The sequence below is a fragment of the Myodes glareolus genome, chromosome 3 (genome assembly GCF_982192425.1).
Source record: "Myodes glareolus chromosome 3, mMyoGla1.1, whole genome shotgun sequence".
Lineage (NCBI taxonomy): Eukaryota > Metazoa > Chordata > Mammalia > Rodentia > Cricetidae > Myodes > Myodes glareolus.
The window spans coordinates 19,243,725-19,260,912 of NC_142028.1; the positions used below are offsets into that span (position 1 = coordinate 19,243,725).

At 35.6% G+C, this 17,188-nt stretch overlaps 2 protein-coding genes across 2 annotated transcripts; both read left to right on the forward strand.

The window, feature by feature from the left end:
• Window positions 1-11,335: 11,335 nt before the first annotated feature.
• On the forward strand, window positions 11,336-12,323 carry LOC148122546 (taste receptor type 2 member 140-like). Its single transcript, XM_087903912.1, is given in 2 exon segments — window positions 11,336-12,259; window positions 12,261-12,323. Coding segments are annotated over 2 exon segments (987 nt in total).
• A 3,137-nt stretch (window positions 12,324-15,460) lies between these two features.
• On the forward strand, window positions 15,461-16,399 carry LOC125399336 (taste receptor type 2 member 140-like). Its single transcript, XM_048432806.2, has one exon. It carries the CDS (start codon window positions 15,461-15,463, stop codon window positions 16,397-16,399), a length of 939 nt encoding a protein of 312 aa, XP_048288763.2.
• The last annotated feature ends 789 nt before the right edge of the window (window positions 16,400-17,188 follow it).

Sequence of the window (17,188 nt, forward strand, 5' to 3'; positions counted from 1 at the left end):
CAAATAGACCTTCAAGAAACTAATGTGCTCATTATAAATCAGAGGATGGGCACACCATGACACAGAATATATTATTATTATTATAGTAATTTAATAATACAGGAAAGCTGGTATTAGGTGGGTGTACTCTCTCTGGTGGGGCTGTATCAACTATGCAACAACAGCTTGGAACCTCAGTGCTTTGACTGTATGCAGCACAGATTGAGAGCCTATCTTTTCTCAGTGAGAGGTCTCTGTAGGCAGCATTCTCAAATGAGAAAGCTGTGTTTGCTAATTTTTGCATACACTGCCAACATTCACAATCAGATCAAAGCACATTTGCCACTGGCATGGATCTTATGTATTGGAATCTATGACCTGTGTCATAATATATACTCACCGGGGATTTTATCTACTTTTTATATATTCAGTCAAGGTTTCCCTAGTTCCTTGTAGCACATCCTCTCATACACCTTAATTTTGTCTCTGTTTCTTTTAATAATTAATATTGAATATTAAATAATTCTGCCTAAATAATCATTAGACTGTATTGTTTAGGAAATAGAGACATCAAATTTGTAAATGGGTGTGTTTTATGCACACACACACACACACACACAAACACACATACACGGGTTGAGTGGTAAAAGAAATGCTCCTGAATTTTATCTGCGTTTTAATAATTCTACAGACATGGTGTCTGTGGATATGGAGTGATTGCTGTAAAAGATGAAATGAAGAAAAACAGAAACACAAGTCAGATGAGGGCTGCCAAAAGAACTATCCCTCTGATAGCTAATAAGCAGGCAAAAATATATATAAAAGATAAAATACAAATTGTTTATTTCAAGCATACTATAACCCATAAGGAGGTAGACATTATAAGACATAAGCACACATTTTCACCAAATAGAACACAGATAAACTACACCTTTTTCTTATCCAGATGGGGATAAGTCCATCTTCTTGCTGGTCAGAATCAGAGAACAGCACTCAACATAATTTTTTCATTAGGCTATTAAAACATGTTAGAAATTTTAAGAAATGTTAAGAAATTTTGACAAGACATATATCTTTAAGAAGGGTTCACTCTCATAGATCTTGGATTTCTGACCACACCTAGACTTCTAATTTACAGATCAGGGACCCACAGCTGTATTGTTTGGAATGAGTCTTGTTCTCAGCCCTTGATTGGAATATGTGTAGATTGTTACTTGAGTCCACATCTTTGCCTTATATATAACTCTCGTTTTTATTTCTCCTGCTTGAAAATATAGCATTATTTTCACTTTATTGTCAATTTCTCATTATTCTGTTTCACTCCTGCTATGCTCAATAATTCTTTATGTTGAATGTTTCCTACCTAATTTGTTTTGTGGCCAGGTCCTTTTTGAACAATGACCATTAACAAATTTGAAGATGAGATTTGATTAAAATTTCTCTGATCTAATATTTGTGAATGGAAGAAGTGATGACCTGATTAAAGTTGTGATTAAACAAAAGCAAGAACATAATGCTTCAAGATGATTTCAGAAACTTTTGCACTAAAGTCACTTTTAAGTTATACTTTGAGCTAGAGTTAGTTGCCAGTATGGTATGAAAACAAAAAACCTTAAGTAGAATAAAATATGTAAAAAGAAATTTGTTGTGTATACAGTGCTTTTCATTGTAACTGGAAATAAAGTTATTGAGTTCAACAATAGTCATTAATCTTAGTAAATTGCTAAATAAAGCATAAGCTAATTACCATGAGTTACCATTTAGTATATGACATTTGAAACTCAACCTCTTTGTAGAAAAAATTAACAACATCTTGAATTTGCAGAAAAATGGATGGAGCTAGAAAATATTATTTTTAGTGAGGGAACCCATAAGCAGAAAGATAATTATCACATCTACTCACTTATAGTTGTTTTTTAAACATGAAGCAAAGAAAACCAGCCTGCAAACGACAATCCCAGAGAACTTGGACAACAATGAGGACACTAAAAGTGACTTACATAGATCTAATCAACATGGGAAGTAGAAAAAGACAAAAGCTCCTGAGTAAATTAGGAACATGGGGACCTTAGAGGAGATTTAAAGGGGACAGTGGAGAGGCAAAGAAGGGAGCAGAGAAATATTTAGAGCTAAAAAAAAATCAATAAAAAATGGTAAAAAGGAAACTCAACCTCTTCAAAATATCAATGAAAAGCAGATGAGGAGGCTTGGAAATAAGTCTCATCTCATATTTTATCAATAATACCTTAGTTATTTTTCTATTTTGTAACAAAACATTGCAGATTGATTTTTCTTTGGTTGCCAACCTACAAAAAAATTATATTGAGACTTCTTAGTAATTATGAAATCTCAGCCAATAACTTAGGCTTGTTTCTAATTAACTCTTATAACTTAAATTAACCCATTTTTATTCTTCTATGTGTTGCACATTACCTGTGGCTTTTACCTCTTCTCTTGCATGTTCCCTAAGAACTCCACCTTTCTTCTTCATAGCATTCTCTCTGCCCTGAAAATCCTGCCTTGCTATTGGCCATTCAGCTTTTTATTAAACCAATCAGAGTGACATATCTTTACATCATACAAAATATTATTGTACATTTACCCCTTTTTGTTTTAAAAAAGTTTTGCTCCAAACATAATAAAACTATATACAGTAAGAGCAATTATGTATAGTATTATTTGTTTTATTTATTTATTTATTTATTAAAAATTTCCACCTCCTCCCATCCTTACATTTTCCTCCCCCTCTCTCCTCCCCCTCCCTCTCCCGTCCTAAGAGAAGTCAGGGTGCCTTGCCCTGTGGGAAGTCCAAGGCCCTCCCCGCTCCATCCGGGTCTAGGAAGGTGTGCATCCAAACAGACTAGGCTCCCACCAAACCAATCCATGCAGTAGAATCAAAACCCAGTGCCATTGTCCTTGGCTTCTCAGTAAGCCCTCATTGTCAGCCACATTCAGAGAGTCTAGTCTGATCACATGCTCCTTCAGTCCCAGTCTAGCTGGCCTTGGTGAGTTCCCATTAGATCAGTCCAACCGTCTCCGCGGGTGTATGAACCTCTCATGGTCCTGACTTCCTTGTTCATATTCTCCCTCCTTCTGCTCATCAACTGGGCCTTGGGAGCTCAGTCCAGTGCTCCAATGTGGGTCTCTGTCTCTGTCTCCAACCATCGCCAGATGAAGGTTCTATGGTGATAAGCAAGATATTCATCAGTGTGGCTATGGGATAAGGCCAGTCGAGGCACTATCTCCTCTTCTGCAAGAGAACCTAGCTAGGGAAATCCCCTTGGACACCTGGGAACGCCTCATAGAGTCAAGTCTCTTGCCAACCCTAAAATGGCTCCGTTATTTAAGATATCTTCTTCCCTGCTCCCATATCCACCCTTCCTCCATCTCAATCATCCTATTCCCCACAAACTCTCCCCACATCTTCCCTTCTCCCTTCTCTCTCCCCATCTCCCCCTCCCCCATCTCACCCCCACCCCCATGCTTCCAATTTTTGCCCGGCGATCTTGTCTACTTCCAATATCCAGGAGGATAAATATATGTTATTTTTTGGGTTCACCTTCTTATTTAACTTCTCTAGGATCACGAATTATTGGCTCAATGTCCTTTGTTTATGGCTAAAATCCACTTATGAGTGAGTACATACCATATTCAACTTTTTTGGGTCCGGGATATCTCATGCAGTAAAGTGTTTTCTATTTTCCATCCATTTGCATGCAAAATTCAAGATGTCATTTTTTTTTTAACCGCTGAGTAGAACTCTAAAGTGTATATGTGCCACACCTTCTTTATCCATTCTCTTGAAGGCCACCTAGGTTGTTTCCAGGTTTTGACTTTTACAAATAGTGCTGCTACGAACATATTTGAACAAAAGCTTTTGTAGTATGATTGGGCATACATACTACTACTCTTGGGAATATTCCCAAGAGTGAATTGCTGGGTCCTGAGGTAGGTTGACTCCCAGTTTCTTGAGAAACTGCCACACTAATTTCCAAAGTGATTGCACAAGTTTTCATTCCCACCAACGGATGAGTGTTCTCCTTACTCCACATCCTCTCTAGCATAGGCTATCATTGTTGATTTTGATTTTAGCCATTCTGACAGATGTAAGATTGTATTTCAAAGTTGTTTTGATTTGCATTTACCTGATCACTTAGGAGGTTATATGTGGGTGTAGGCACCCACATATAAACAAAGTATCAATAAATTTTCTAAAAGATTACGTGAAAAAATTAAATATAGTCATGAGGTAAATCCTTATAAAAGACCTTAACTCTGGTCACATACACTATAGAACTTATCAACATGTCTGAGTGTAAAAGGTGAGGTAGGACAGTTTAGCAAGTCCTGAGAACAGCAATTCATATCCCTTAGTATGATTCTAATAAACCATATAGAATGTGTAAGTAGTTTTAATTGTATTTTCTTAGTCATAAATAATAGAGTTATGTCAAACCCTAATTTTCTGCTCCTAAACTTTCTAGAGGATGCATAGAAAATAAGGATTCTGAGAAGAAAAATCCTATAGATTTGTTCTTTAAAGTCTTCTGCACAGTGTTTATTCTGAAATCAGTCATCAGTAATAAAGATTCCTTCATGTCATCTCCTGAGGACTGAGCCTTAACTTTCATGTTAGTTATTACCTGCATCCTCATACTTTGGGTATTGAAATTTTACTAATCAATGTCTAAGTTGGATGAATTCAAAGTAAGTAGAGCCTAGAACAGGCAAAATCATGCAAAAGAATGAGAGAGAGTATGCTTCTATTTGCATGGTAGCAAATAAGAATTCTGTTTTACCTCCAATATCAGCAGGTCAGCAGGTGAAGATTAAGGTTTGTGGCCAAATTTTTTTGATAGCCAACCCTGACCTTTGTCTTAGTTAATGTAACATAGTAAAATTACATATAAAAAACAGGTATCAAGCAATAATTTAAGAAATATAGTTGCAATATTTATATCTACTTTATGTGCTATCATAACAAAGGAAAACTATAACTATCAATTCTTTAACTCCATCAAAGACTTCAGAAGGATATAATGTTACCTAAGTAAACAGGAAGTGCATTGCAAGCAACTTAAAAAACTCTAGAATTGATAGAGATATCTCGCTGCCTGGACAGTCACCCAAAGTCTTCTGTATTGTTGGAGCATCCAATCTTTAGCCCACAGGCTCATAGTATCCATCAGACTCTTCCATGAATCAGGAAATTTCAAAGACAATTCTGCGAATATTGGCAGTTTGTCAGTCAGTTTCTTCTTTGTCCTGAAGAGTGTCTAGCAGACTCTATCCTAAAGCAGGAACTCTGAAGAACTGTTTCACCTTTAGGCAAGTTTAGAAGTCATTTCTCTGTGGGTCCTGCATGTCCGGTTCACACAGTATACCATCAAGCAGTCCAGGCAAGAACAGTTTCTTGTCCAAATGGGTAACAAACTCCATAAAGAGCCTCTTTGATGCCCATCTTTCTCTTAAATTAGCTTGGTGCTACCAGAAGCAGATATGTTACACTGTCATGAGAAGTTCTAATTTCTTAAAAAGTTTTAAATGCCATATTCTAAAGGTCTTCTAAAGATTTGAGTAATACCTATCTAATTAAAATATATCTCTACATATCTAGAAAACCTAACTAAAATAACTGCAGGTTTGACTATTATAAATGGCTATCTATTAACCTGTATTTCTTAATTATACATTACATTTTTAAATGAGCTGGACAAGCACAATATCTTATTCATGATCAGAAATACATAAACACAGTATAACAAAATTGACCTTAATTTGTATCACTAAACCAATATCCATACCAGTGCAAATCTATATAGCATATCCCACTTTAAGTGTAAAGAAACATTTATAAACATTTTTTGAAAATATGGGCATAGTTCTCTCCAAACTGCTTTCTGCTGTTTGTTGGGTGAAGTATTATGGGAGTGGGTATTCACAGGAACCTTTCAGGGGATCTTGGTCCATCAAATCACATTAGTCTGGAAGGTTTCCATAGGTTCTCCTCTTCTGTGGAAAGAAAAGAAGAATCTCTTTTCTAAAGCAACATATTCTTAGACTCAAGAATGAACCCATCTCTTTTATTTTATATTTTACCATGAGACTCGTGGCTTATCTGCATGTCTGTCTCTATGGCTTCCCACTGACTCTCCCTCCTTTCTTCCAGCATTCAGTTTAGTTTTCCCTGCCTAGCTCTACTCTGCCCTATCAGAGGCTTAAGACAGTTTTTTTAGTAACCAATGATATTCACAGCATACGGAGGGGAATCCCACATCAGAACAAGAAAGAGTACTGAAAACTGCTAAGAGAAATGCCACAATCACATATGAAGGAAACATCAGAATAACAGTTGACTTCTCTCTGCAAACTTATATACCAGAAGGTCTTGGAAGAGTGTGCTCAAAATTCTAAAAGACTAAAGAACCTAATTCATATTCTTTACATAGAAAATTTATCTGCCACAACTGAAAGAGAAAAAAAAATTCCAAGATATTAACAGGATCAAAGACTTCCTGTCTACCATACCAGTCCTTCAGAGAATACTGGATACAGTACTTCAGATAGAAAAGAGGAATTCACATAAAAACAAAACTCTTCAGAAAAGAAAGTTCAATTATTAAATCACAAAATAGGGTTAGTAACACAGACAGAGATGATAGCTATCAATAAAAACCTTTCAATAATCATTATAATATTAATATTTCAGCATGTCAAAGAGTAGAAGCTAGTTGAATGGACTAAGGAACAGATTCCATTGTGTGCCTGTATGAGTGTGTAGGTTGTTTGTATTTGTAGTATGCTTTTGTGTGTGTATATTTGTGGATATTTATATATGTGTGTATGTGAGTGTATTTATGTATGAATGTTTTTGTGTATATGTGTTTAACATGTGTGTTTGTGTATATGTGTGTTTATGTATGAATGTTTTGTATACGTGTGTTTATGCATGTGTGTTTTTTGTATATGTGTATTTATGTATATGTGTGTGTGTCTTTCTGGGAGTTGTGTGTGTTTGTACATGCTAATGTGAGTGGTTGCGTTTGTTTTGTGTGTTTGTATATGTGTGTTAGTGTATGTTCATATGTGTGGATTGTATGTGGTTGTATCTATATATGTGTATATGTGTTTGTATGTATATGTATATTTGTATTTGTGTATAAACATACTTTTTCTGTATCTCAGCAGCCACTCCTAAATAAACACACAAAAACTTAATATTAATATAAATGTTAGGTAGATAGTTCAGGCTTATTACTAACTAGCTCAGACAACTTCAATTAACCCATTTATATTAATCCACATTTTGCCACGTGATGTTATGTATATGCATTTGTTTGTGTATATTGTGTGTTGTGTGTATACATTTGTTATATTTGTGTCTTTGTGTACATATATGTGTGTTTTGTGTGTATACATTTGTGTATGTACTTATATGTGTTTATTTGTGTCTCTGTGTATACATATATGCATAATTGCACATAGGTTTGTATGTGTATGTATTTGTGTATATGTGTTTTTGTATATACATATATATGTATATATTCATATATATGAATGTGTGTGTGTTTGTGTCTTTGTATGTGTTTTATGTGTATATATTTGTGTATGTGTTTATGTGTGTTTGTATGTATGTATGTGTTTGTATAAAATAGGACTTAAGACTTGATTATGGAAATTTTAGTTAGGCTTACTACTGTCTTGATGAGCACCATTACCATAAACAAGTTGGGAGGAAAGGTTTTATTTGACTTGCAGTTCCACAGTATAGTCCATCACTGAGGAAGTCAGTCAAAACAGAAAATCAAGCAGGGCAGGAACCAGGAGGCAGGAGCTTATGCAGAGGCCATGGAAGGGTGCTGCTTACTGGTTTGCTCAGCCTGTTTTCTCATAGAACCCAGGGTCCCCAGTCCATGGAGAGAACCACCCACAGTGGACTGGGCCTTCTCCAAAACACACACACACACACATACACAAACACACACACACACACACACACACACACACACACACACACACGTTTCACATACTTGCCTACAGCTTGATCATATGGGGCCTTTTTGTCAAATGGTGTTTCCTACTACCAGCTATCTATATCCTGTGACATGCTGACACAAAACTAAGTAGCACAACGGACTGGAGGGATGCGGAACTGGTGGACTTGAAGGGAGTGAAAAGAGGTACATGGAGAGAACTTTCTACTGCTGTTTTCCTAAATCAATGTAATTTCTGAGTATATTTTAAATATATATCCTTATACCTACACATGAGAATAACTCTCCCTCTTTATCAGGAGTTTCTTTTTGAAACTGATGGGGAAGATTACAGAAAACAAAAGCTAGTTGGAAATGCATATAATAAGGGTTTGTGGGTTGTTCAACCTAATAAGACTTAGAGGAAATCACAGATGAGTAGACAGAAAGATTTTAAGACTCAAAAGACCAAGATATCTGCCATGAGATAGTATCTTTGGTATATGAGAGGAAGTTGTACCCATGAACTCTCAATGATATTGTTATCTGATGAAGACTGACATAGTGACAACACTAGTAGGCATGGCAAAATGAACAGGGAATTTCACATAGTCTTATTTGGTGCAGGAGAATTATCTGTATTCTATCAATCATGTATTTTAATAAAACGCTGATTGGTCAGGCCCAATATCAAGTGGTCAACACTTGATACTTATGTATACACGCAAAGATAAACAGGCAAAAAAAATCTAAGCAGTTATTATGACTTTGCTGGGCATGTAACATAGTCTTACTGAGAACCTAGTCCTCTAGAGACGAACAAAGTTGACTCTACAAATCAATCTATCATCTGTTTATATATGTATGCATGTAAATATGAAATATATATCTATATTTATTAACTATCTATTTATCTCTATATTATCTGTCATCAATCATATATCATCCACCAATCTATAATACATATTTAAATATTTCAGTTACACTAGAAATCACAATTTTACCTTAAATCTGAAATATTACACTAAAATCAACACTAATTTAAAAACTAGGGAGAAAGGAGTTTCAATGCTTTTTCTCAAATTTCTGGTAAATTTGAGTGGTATAAATGAGTCCAATCACTTTTGATTTAAAAAAAATGTATAGGCATTGGTGATTCATAGTTAGTAACATAAATAAGTGGTGTACAGGGAGAGTTTAGATTTGCTAAACCCTTTTCAATTACTTATATTTAGTAAGTCAATAAAACTTGTACCTAATCAAAATATGAAATACACTGATTTGTAAATATATATCATAGATATAAATATAAAATTTACAGGGACATTCATGCTTCTTAGGAAGTGATCTGTCATTTGCTCTGTAGATGAATTATGTGGGAACTGTTCTTGGTGCTGTTCTCCTTGTTAGAAAACTCTGTCTTTCCTAGGAATTGCTGTCCAGGTGGAACTTTCCCTCTTCCCACCCAGAGCAGAATGTGCAGGGGAGGGGCTTGGAGAGCCTCCCCTGAGAGATTGCTGCTCTCCCAGTGGACACAAGTTCTGTCACCTTTCAGAAAGAAAAGCTCCAGGAGCAGCACTCACTCCACACCCACTCCAGGGTGTTTTGCATTTCTCTCTCTTCTCAGTGTTGTAAGGAAGGAGCCCTGCCAAGAGGACCTTCATGTCTCTGCAGTGATGGTATGCTTATGATTCCATCCTTCCTTAGCACTTTATCTTAACATTTCAATAGATGGGTTCGTTAACATTTCAATAGATGGGTTAGTTAGCTGTTCCTCAATTGTGGGGCAATCATAAGAATATCACTTTCTTTGCACAGCACTCCTCCAGGTGACTGAGTTTGTATAAGTTTGCGTTCCATCAACAAGCAACATTCCTTGTCTTTCTCTGCAATCTCTACAGACTTCTGTTGTTCTTGTCCTTATTGTTTTGAGAAAGGATCTGATCATGTATACCAAACTGGTTTCAGACTTGTTATCCTCCTAAATCAGATTCTTCCTCGTTTGTTTGTTTGTTTGTTTGTTTGTCGAGATAGGCTTTCTCTGTAGCTTTTGGAACTAGTTCTTGTAGACCAGGCTGGACTCAAACTCACAGAGATCCGCCTGCCTCTGCCTGCTGAGTGCTGGGATTAAAGGCGTGCGCCACCCCTGTCCGGCTGAATCAACCTCTTAAGTGCTGCACAGCGTTTGTCAGTAGAACCACAGAAGTTAATTGTTGTGTCTGATGTATGTTTTCTCCTGTCTCTGTACTGTTTGTGTCACTGCATTTTAAAATACCTTTTTTATCTTTTGAAGAATGTTTTAATGCTATGCTCCATTTTCCAGTTGCCTAGGGATTCCACCATTATGCATTTTCATTGATGCCTACGGAGATGGTAATGAAGCAGATATTGGAATCAATGAAGCTCCTTAGTACTGACAGGGCAAATGTGATGTACTACAAAGAAAGATACAGAGAGTGAGGGGGAATCTTCTGGTGTAGATTGATTTATGTAACCTTATTGTCTGTTAAGTAGCAAAACAATATTTCCAAAGCATTTTTGTTCATGGATAAAATAGGTAAATGGTTACAGAATATTTACTGCATCATTCACATCTGAAAGTAATTTCCACAATGTCTAAACTACTACCACAGTACTCTGAAGATGTTAGCTGCATAGGAAATATTCATTAACAATAAATAGGAATTACTGAAGAGAGAAATGAAAGGATATATGTCTAACTTTACATTTATCCACTAGTGTACATTTGTATTTTCATGTAGAATAAAGTAAGCATCACCTTGTTGCATCATCTAGAAAAATGATCAGTATTATCAGTACAAGATATTCATGGGGAGTAATTATCTCTATTAGATAATTACTAGTAATTAGGTAATTACTAGTTCTTAGGCAACTCTAACATCTTAAGGGAAGAACCTTGAAAATAAGAATATGTCTCCCAGATAGAATTTTTATTTTAATGTATTTAGTGTCATTCTTATTTTTTGCCACCTAGAATTTTAGCTTGCCAAGAATTTAAGTTGTTAAATTTAATAAGTATACATTTATGGCACTACAAATAAGACTATCTTTGTTTTGATGACACAAATGAAAATTCAATGTTTCTTTTAGCATCAACTACAGACAACCTGCAGCTGTTATGTGTAAAGTATGTCGGACATAGATGAAGTGCATCTGAGCTCTCTTGGACAATATATTATTTTTTCAGGAAGAAAACTATAAACCAAGTCACTAATAAATTTCAATATTTGCTTGACATTTTGTATGGATATTCATAACAACTATATTTTGAATTTTCAAGAATCACATAGACATGTTCGTTTTGAAGATCACATTACTAAACCTTTAGCAGTACAGTGGAACTTGGAGCATCTCTTGTAACAATGAAAGTTGTTGTAGAGTACATATTACTAATCATTTTAGGTGTGGAAATCGTTATAGGGAGTTTAGGAAATGGATTCATAATACTGGTGAACATCATGGATTGGGACAAGAGAAGAAAGATCTCTACAGTGGATAAGATCTTCACTGCTTTGGCCATCTCCAGACTTGCTTTTATGTGGTCACTGGTCATAATTTTATTGATATATGATCTGTATCCATCCTTAGTGATAAGTGAAAAAATTTTGAGAATAAGTAATTTTTTCTGGACAGTGGTCAATCATTTCAGCATCTGGCTTGCTACATGTCTCAGCTTATTTTATTTCCTCAAGATAGCCAGCTTTTCCAATTCAATTTTTCTTTTCCTAAAGTGGAGAGCAGAAAAAGTTGTTTCAATGACACTGCTGGTGTCTCTTCTTTTCTTGTTTATAAATCTTATAGTCATAAATGCATATATTGTTATCTGGTTTGATGGATATAAAGCAAATATGTCCTACAGTTCTGATTCAAATGAATATGGACACTTTACTAGGTTTCTGACACCCACCAACACTATGTTCACATTCATACCTTTCATTGTTTCCCTAACAACTTTATTCCTGCTCATCTTCTCCCTGTGGAGACATCTGAAGAACATGCAACACAACACCAAAGGATACAGAGATGTCAGCACCACAGCCCACATAAAGGCCCTGCAAATGGTGGTCACCTTCCTGTCACTATATACTTTTTTCTTTCTGGCACTTGTTATGCAGTCTTTGAAAAATGATGTTCATTTTAAAAATTTATTCAATTTGATTTTTGATGGTGTAGCACTTGCTTTTCCATCAGGCCACTCCTGTGTCCTAATTCTGGGAAACACTAAGCTCAGACAGGCTTTTCTGTCCATGATGTGGTGGTTGAGGTACAAGCTCAATGTTGCAGAAACCCTAGGTTCTTAAACTATGTAAGGGGTTGTTTCCCATTTTCTGGAGGAAGACCTATTCTTAAGAGATTCTGTAAGTTCACATTTGTACTCATGATTTATTCTTCAATTTTAGCTTTGTAAATTTTACAAAATTCTGTGTGAAAAAAATCATTGTCCAATATGAAGTGGTGTATGTTACTGTACAAGGATGTGAACATGGGCTATATAAATGGGACTCTTAGTATCAGCATAATATAATTTTATACAATGAAATAAACTTTTGAAGATTTTAATATATTATTAATGAATAGCATTGAAAAATGTACATGTGTGTGTGTGTGTGTGTGTGTGTGTGTGTGAGTGAGAGAGAGAGAGAGAGAGAGAGAGAGAGAGAGACATCCTAAAGGTAAAAACATTTGCCTGTATCCAAACAAGTATAATTTCATAGTTTAAAACATGCTGAAAATGGCATATAGAATTAGACAACAGGTGAAATGAACTCTTTCTTCCTTAAGTTGGTTTTAGCCAAAACTTTTCTTACAGTCAAAGAAATCTTTAACTAAGAGAGAGGGCATGAAGTTTCAGTATGATATGAGAAGTTATTTGTTAGTGAAAACTTCTGGAGAGGGAAAATTAATTTTCTTTAATGATGTAACCCCTGGTAGGTCAGCCGCACACCACAGAAGGTATTATATACAAGAATATTGGATACCACAAAGTGGATTTGGTGGATTAAAAAAGCAGAGGGCGAGAGATAAAGAGAGTGACAGAGAGAGATTGAAATAGATGGATAGATAGATGATAGCTATATATTTAGATAGATAATAGAAAATTGAGCATGTGGGAAGGTGAAGTTGTATCTGAGAGGAATCTGGGAGAGGAAGGTATAAATAATACAAACACATTGTATGGCATTATCAAAATAGCAATAAAATATTTAAAGATATAAATATAATAAGTAAAATAATAAAGTAAAATTAATTTTCTAGTATGTTGCTTCAAGTTCTGATAAATTAGAGCATCTTGCCTAATTACATAAAAGAAAACCATGAAAGACTGGAGAGATTAATCAGTGGTTAAGATTCATATGCCTTTTGAAAAGAAGGATACCTGAAGACCTGAACTCAATTCATAACACCGTATTGGACAGTTCTCAATTTTAGCTCCAGAGTACTCCTTTGGCATCCAAGAACACACACTGATACAAATACACATAATTTATAAAAAAATACATTCTTAAAAAGAAAATGAGGAACAATTATCATAAACATAATGATCTCAATACAGAGATGCATTGTTTGAATATTGGTTTTCTAAACCATCTTCAACTTCTTGCTTATAAAACAGCATATGAAACTTGTCAATCAGAAAAATACACATGAAATTCTTTAATATATCATACATATACATACAAGATTTATAAAAACATTCCTAAAGAGAATAGCTCTTTTTGAGGAAATGGTCTGTCATGTTGTTCTATCGAGAAATAAATGTCAATTTTTCTTGGTGCTATTGTCATCTTGTCTGTGAAAGCCTCTTTCCTAGGAACTGCTATTCAGGTGGAACTTCAAATACCTCCTATCCAGAGCCGAAGATGAAAGGAAGGGCTCAGGGAAGTTCCTGGGTTGAATGTCGTTTTCTGTCAGTGAATAAGAATTCTATCATTTTCTAGAGTGGACCTAAAGTTCCATAACTGCACCCACTCTTCTCAGCCCCATCCCCTGGATGTTTTGCATTTTTCATTGTTTTCTTCTTCCTTATTGTATGGAAGGAGCCACTCCAAGATGATCTTCTTGTCTCTGCAATTATGGTATAGTCATGCTTTTCTTTTTAGTAATTTTCTTCAAAACTTTTTAATAACTGAGCTAAGTTTGCTCCCCAGGATGTATTGTAATACATGTCTTTCTCTTCATTCTCCAAAGGTTTTTGTTGCTTTAGACTATCTTATCATGTAACTCAAACTGACCTGATGTCTTAGCCACTTAATCTGGGCTATGTTTACTAGTCTATACAATCCCATGAATTTTACTGAAGCTTTTGTTGTAATTTTCTATATTATCTTGGTCACTCTGTTGTATTGGCATCATTGTTTCTTTGACTATTCTTTAGCTCCTGGAGACTGGTGATGTCATGCTGCTTTCCTTGCCAGTCTAGGTGCTGCATCATCCTGTGTCTGCCTTGATGCCTACAGTGAAGGTAGTAGAGCAGATATCATTGCTGTGCAGAGAGAAATATATGAAACTTGTTGCTGTGGTGTGTGTGGGGACAGACGTACTAGCAGCAGAGACACAGGGAATGAAGAGTGTTCTTGCAGTATAGTTGAATGAATTTGAACTCTTGTCTGCTTTATTACACAGTAGGGTGGATTCTAGTTTTGTTCACACAGGGGGATAAAAGAATCACAAGTTTACAAAGTAGCTATATTTCCAGTGCATTGATTATTCTTGAAGCAATTTTACTGAGTATCTTGTCAATTGTTACAGTATTAAGTATGCGTTAGATGAAAACCAAGTGATAAGTAAATGGTCAACTTGAATAACTGAAATGAAGAATGAAGAGAAGTTGTATTTAAGTCAATGCATGTTTCTGTGTTAGTGGGTACCAGTGTGTTTTTGCATGAGCTTGTAAAATAAATTTCCTGGTATTCTCAGTACCACTGGAGATATGAGATTAGTATATGAGATATATTATATCAGATATAAGATTATTATCAACTAATAGTTGATAAGAACTGTAAAAAACATTCATAAGTCATTGCACAGACATTATGCTGATGTATTTAAGGAAGTTCATATTCTGTCTGTTTAATTTTATGTTTTGATTTTTGAGTGTAGTATTACTGGTCCAGGAAAAAAGCTATTCAGATTTCATAGTTAGAGAAATGGAACACAAAACAAATGCAAATAAAATATCTTTATTTTGATGACAGGATATGAAAATTCAGTTTTCTATCACCATCAACTACAAGGACATCAGGATGCAGTGTGGGAGGCACTCACTAGCTGCGTGAGCTTCATCTATATTGTAAAGGGTAGCACAAGTTTTGTGAACAAAACTAATAACTAACCCAGTAGTAAATGAATGGTTACTTGATATTATGTATAGGGGTTTATGCTGGATGCTATGAATTTTCAAGAATTATATAGAAGTAACATTTTAGAAGATTGCATTTACAGTTCCTAAAGTGTAAAGTAGAATTCAGAGCATCTTATTGGTTATAATGAGTGTTATGCTACGTGCCATAATTGTAATAATTTTAAGTGTTGAGCACATAATGGGAAATTTAGGAAATGTATTCATAGTGCTGGTGAACATCAAGACTTGGGTCAAGAGGAGAACAATTTCTACAATGGACCAAATCCTCATGGCTCTTGCCATCTCTAGAATTGCTTTTCTGTGGTCAATACTCACAACTGTATTGATATATGTGAAGATCCAAGCTCCAATTATAACTAGAAAACTTATTAGAATAATTGATATACAATTGACAATAACCAATCATTTCAGCATCTGGCTTGCTACATGCCTTAGCATCTTTTATTTTCTTAAGATAGCCAATTATTCAAACTTTATTTTTCTATATCTAAAGTGGAGAGTTAAGAAAGTGGTTTCAGTGACACTGATAGCATCTTTGCTCCTTTTGTTTATGAATATTCTAGTCATAAACAGATGTATTGATGTCTGGATTGATGGACATGAAGCAAATCTGTCCTACAGTGTTATCTCAAGTAAATCTACTCAGGTTTCCAGGCTTATCATAATCACCACAGCTATGTTCACACTCATCCCCTTCACTGTGTGTCTGATAACTTTCCTCCTGCTCATCTTCTCCCTGTGGAGACATCTGAAGAACATACATTACAATGCCAAAGGTTCCAGAGATGTCAGTACCCGAGCACATATAAAAACCCTGCAAACTGTGGTCACCTTCCTGTTATTGTATACTTCTTACTTTCTGTCAGTTCTTTTACAATTCTGCAAGACTGACTTTCAGAAGGAATCTCTGATTGTTTTGTTTTTACTTGGTATAGGAATAGCTTTTCCCTCAGTACACTCTTGGATCTTAATTCTGAGAAACACTCATCTGAGACAGGCATGCTATTCTATGCTCTGGTGGCTGAGGTGCAGGTCCAAAGATGCTGAGCACGTGGGTCCCTAAAACATATCAGTAATCAACTTCCACATTCTATAGAAAATTCCGTTTATAAGTGTTAGATTTTTATGGAGAAATGGTACAGAAAAAGAGTCAGAGATGGATCAGCCTTCAGACAGAATTTATTATAAAGACAGAAAGGATCCTATTAAACTTGTTGGCAGCACCCAGAGAGGCTGGTTGTAAATATCATTCCTGCAAAAGAGAGTAGAGTTTGTTTATGTATGAGCTCTGTAAGAAAGTAGGGAAAAAGCAACTGGGTTAGGCCAGGAGGAAATGGGTCCAAACCAGGTTAACATTATCTAACTAGACCTAGAGACATCATGTGTTCTTGTGTTTTTTAATGAAGTGGACGTTTAAGGGGGCTCAAAGGCATTCCTTTGAAAGAGGCTTCTGCAAAATGAATGCACTTTGTCTGGACATGTTGGAATAGTGCTCACCTGTTCTGTCCGTAGCTCCTCTCATTTTAGGGTCCTGCTCTCCATACAGACTGATTGATTGGAGACAGAGGGAGCTTGGCCCTTGTGAGAACTGTGAGGAGAGGTAGATAGAGTGCTGGCAGTGGTGGCCAGGTCTGTGAGACAATAAGAAATGATGGGAGGAGAGACTGTTGTGGGCTGTAGGATAAAACAATAAAACAATCTTGTGTGTACAGACTTGAACACACCGGGTGTTTTCAGCTGCATGTAACTTTATGGATTTGGGGAAATTGTGTGTACCTTAAGTACTGGAAAAACAATTATTCCTTGACAGAAAAGATGCAAATATATACACGGTTGTATGAAGAAAGGTTTG

Bases quoted from the DNA above. Each gene is read 5' to 3' on its own strand.
- LOC125399336 (XM_048432806.2), top strand. From the start codon at position 15,461: ATGAGTGTTATGCTACGTGCCATAATTGTAATAATTTTAAGTGTTGAG.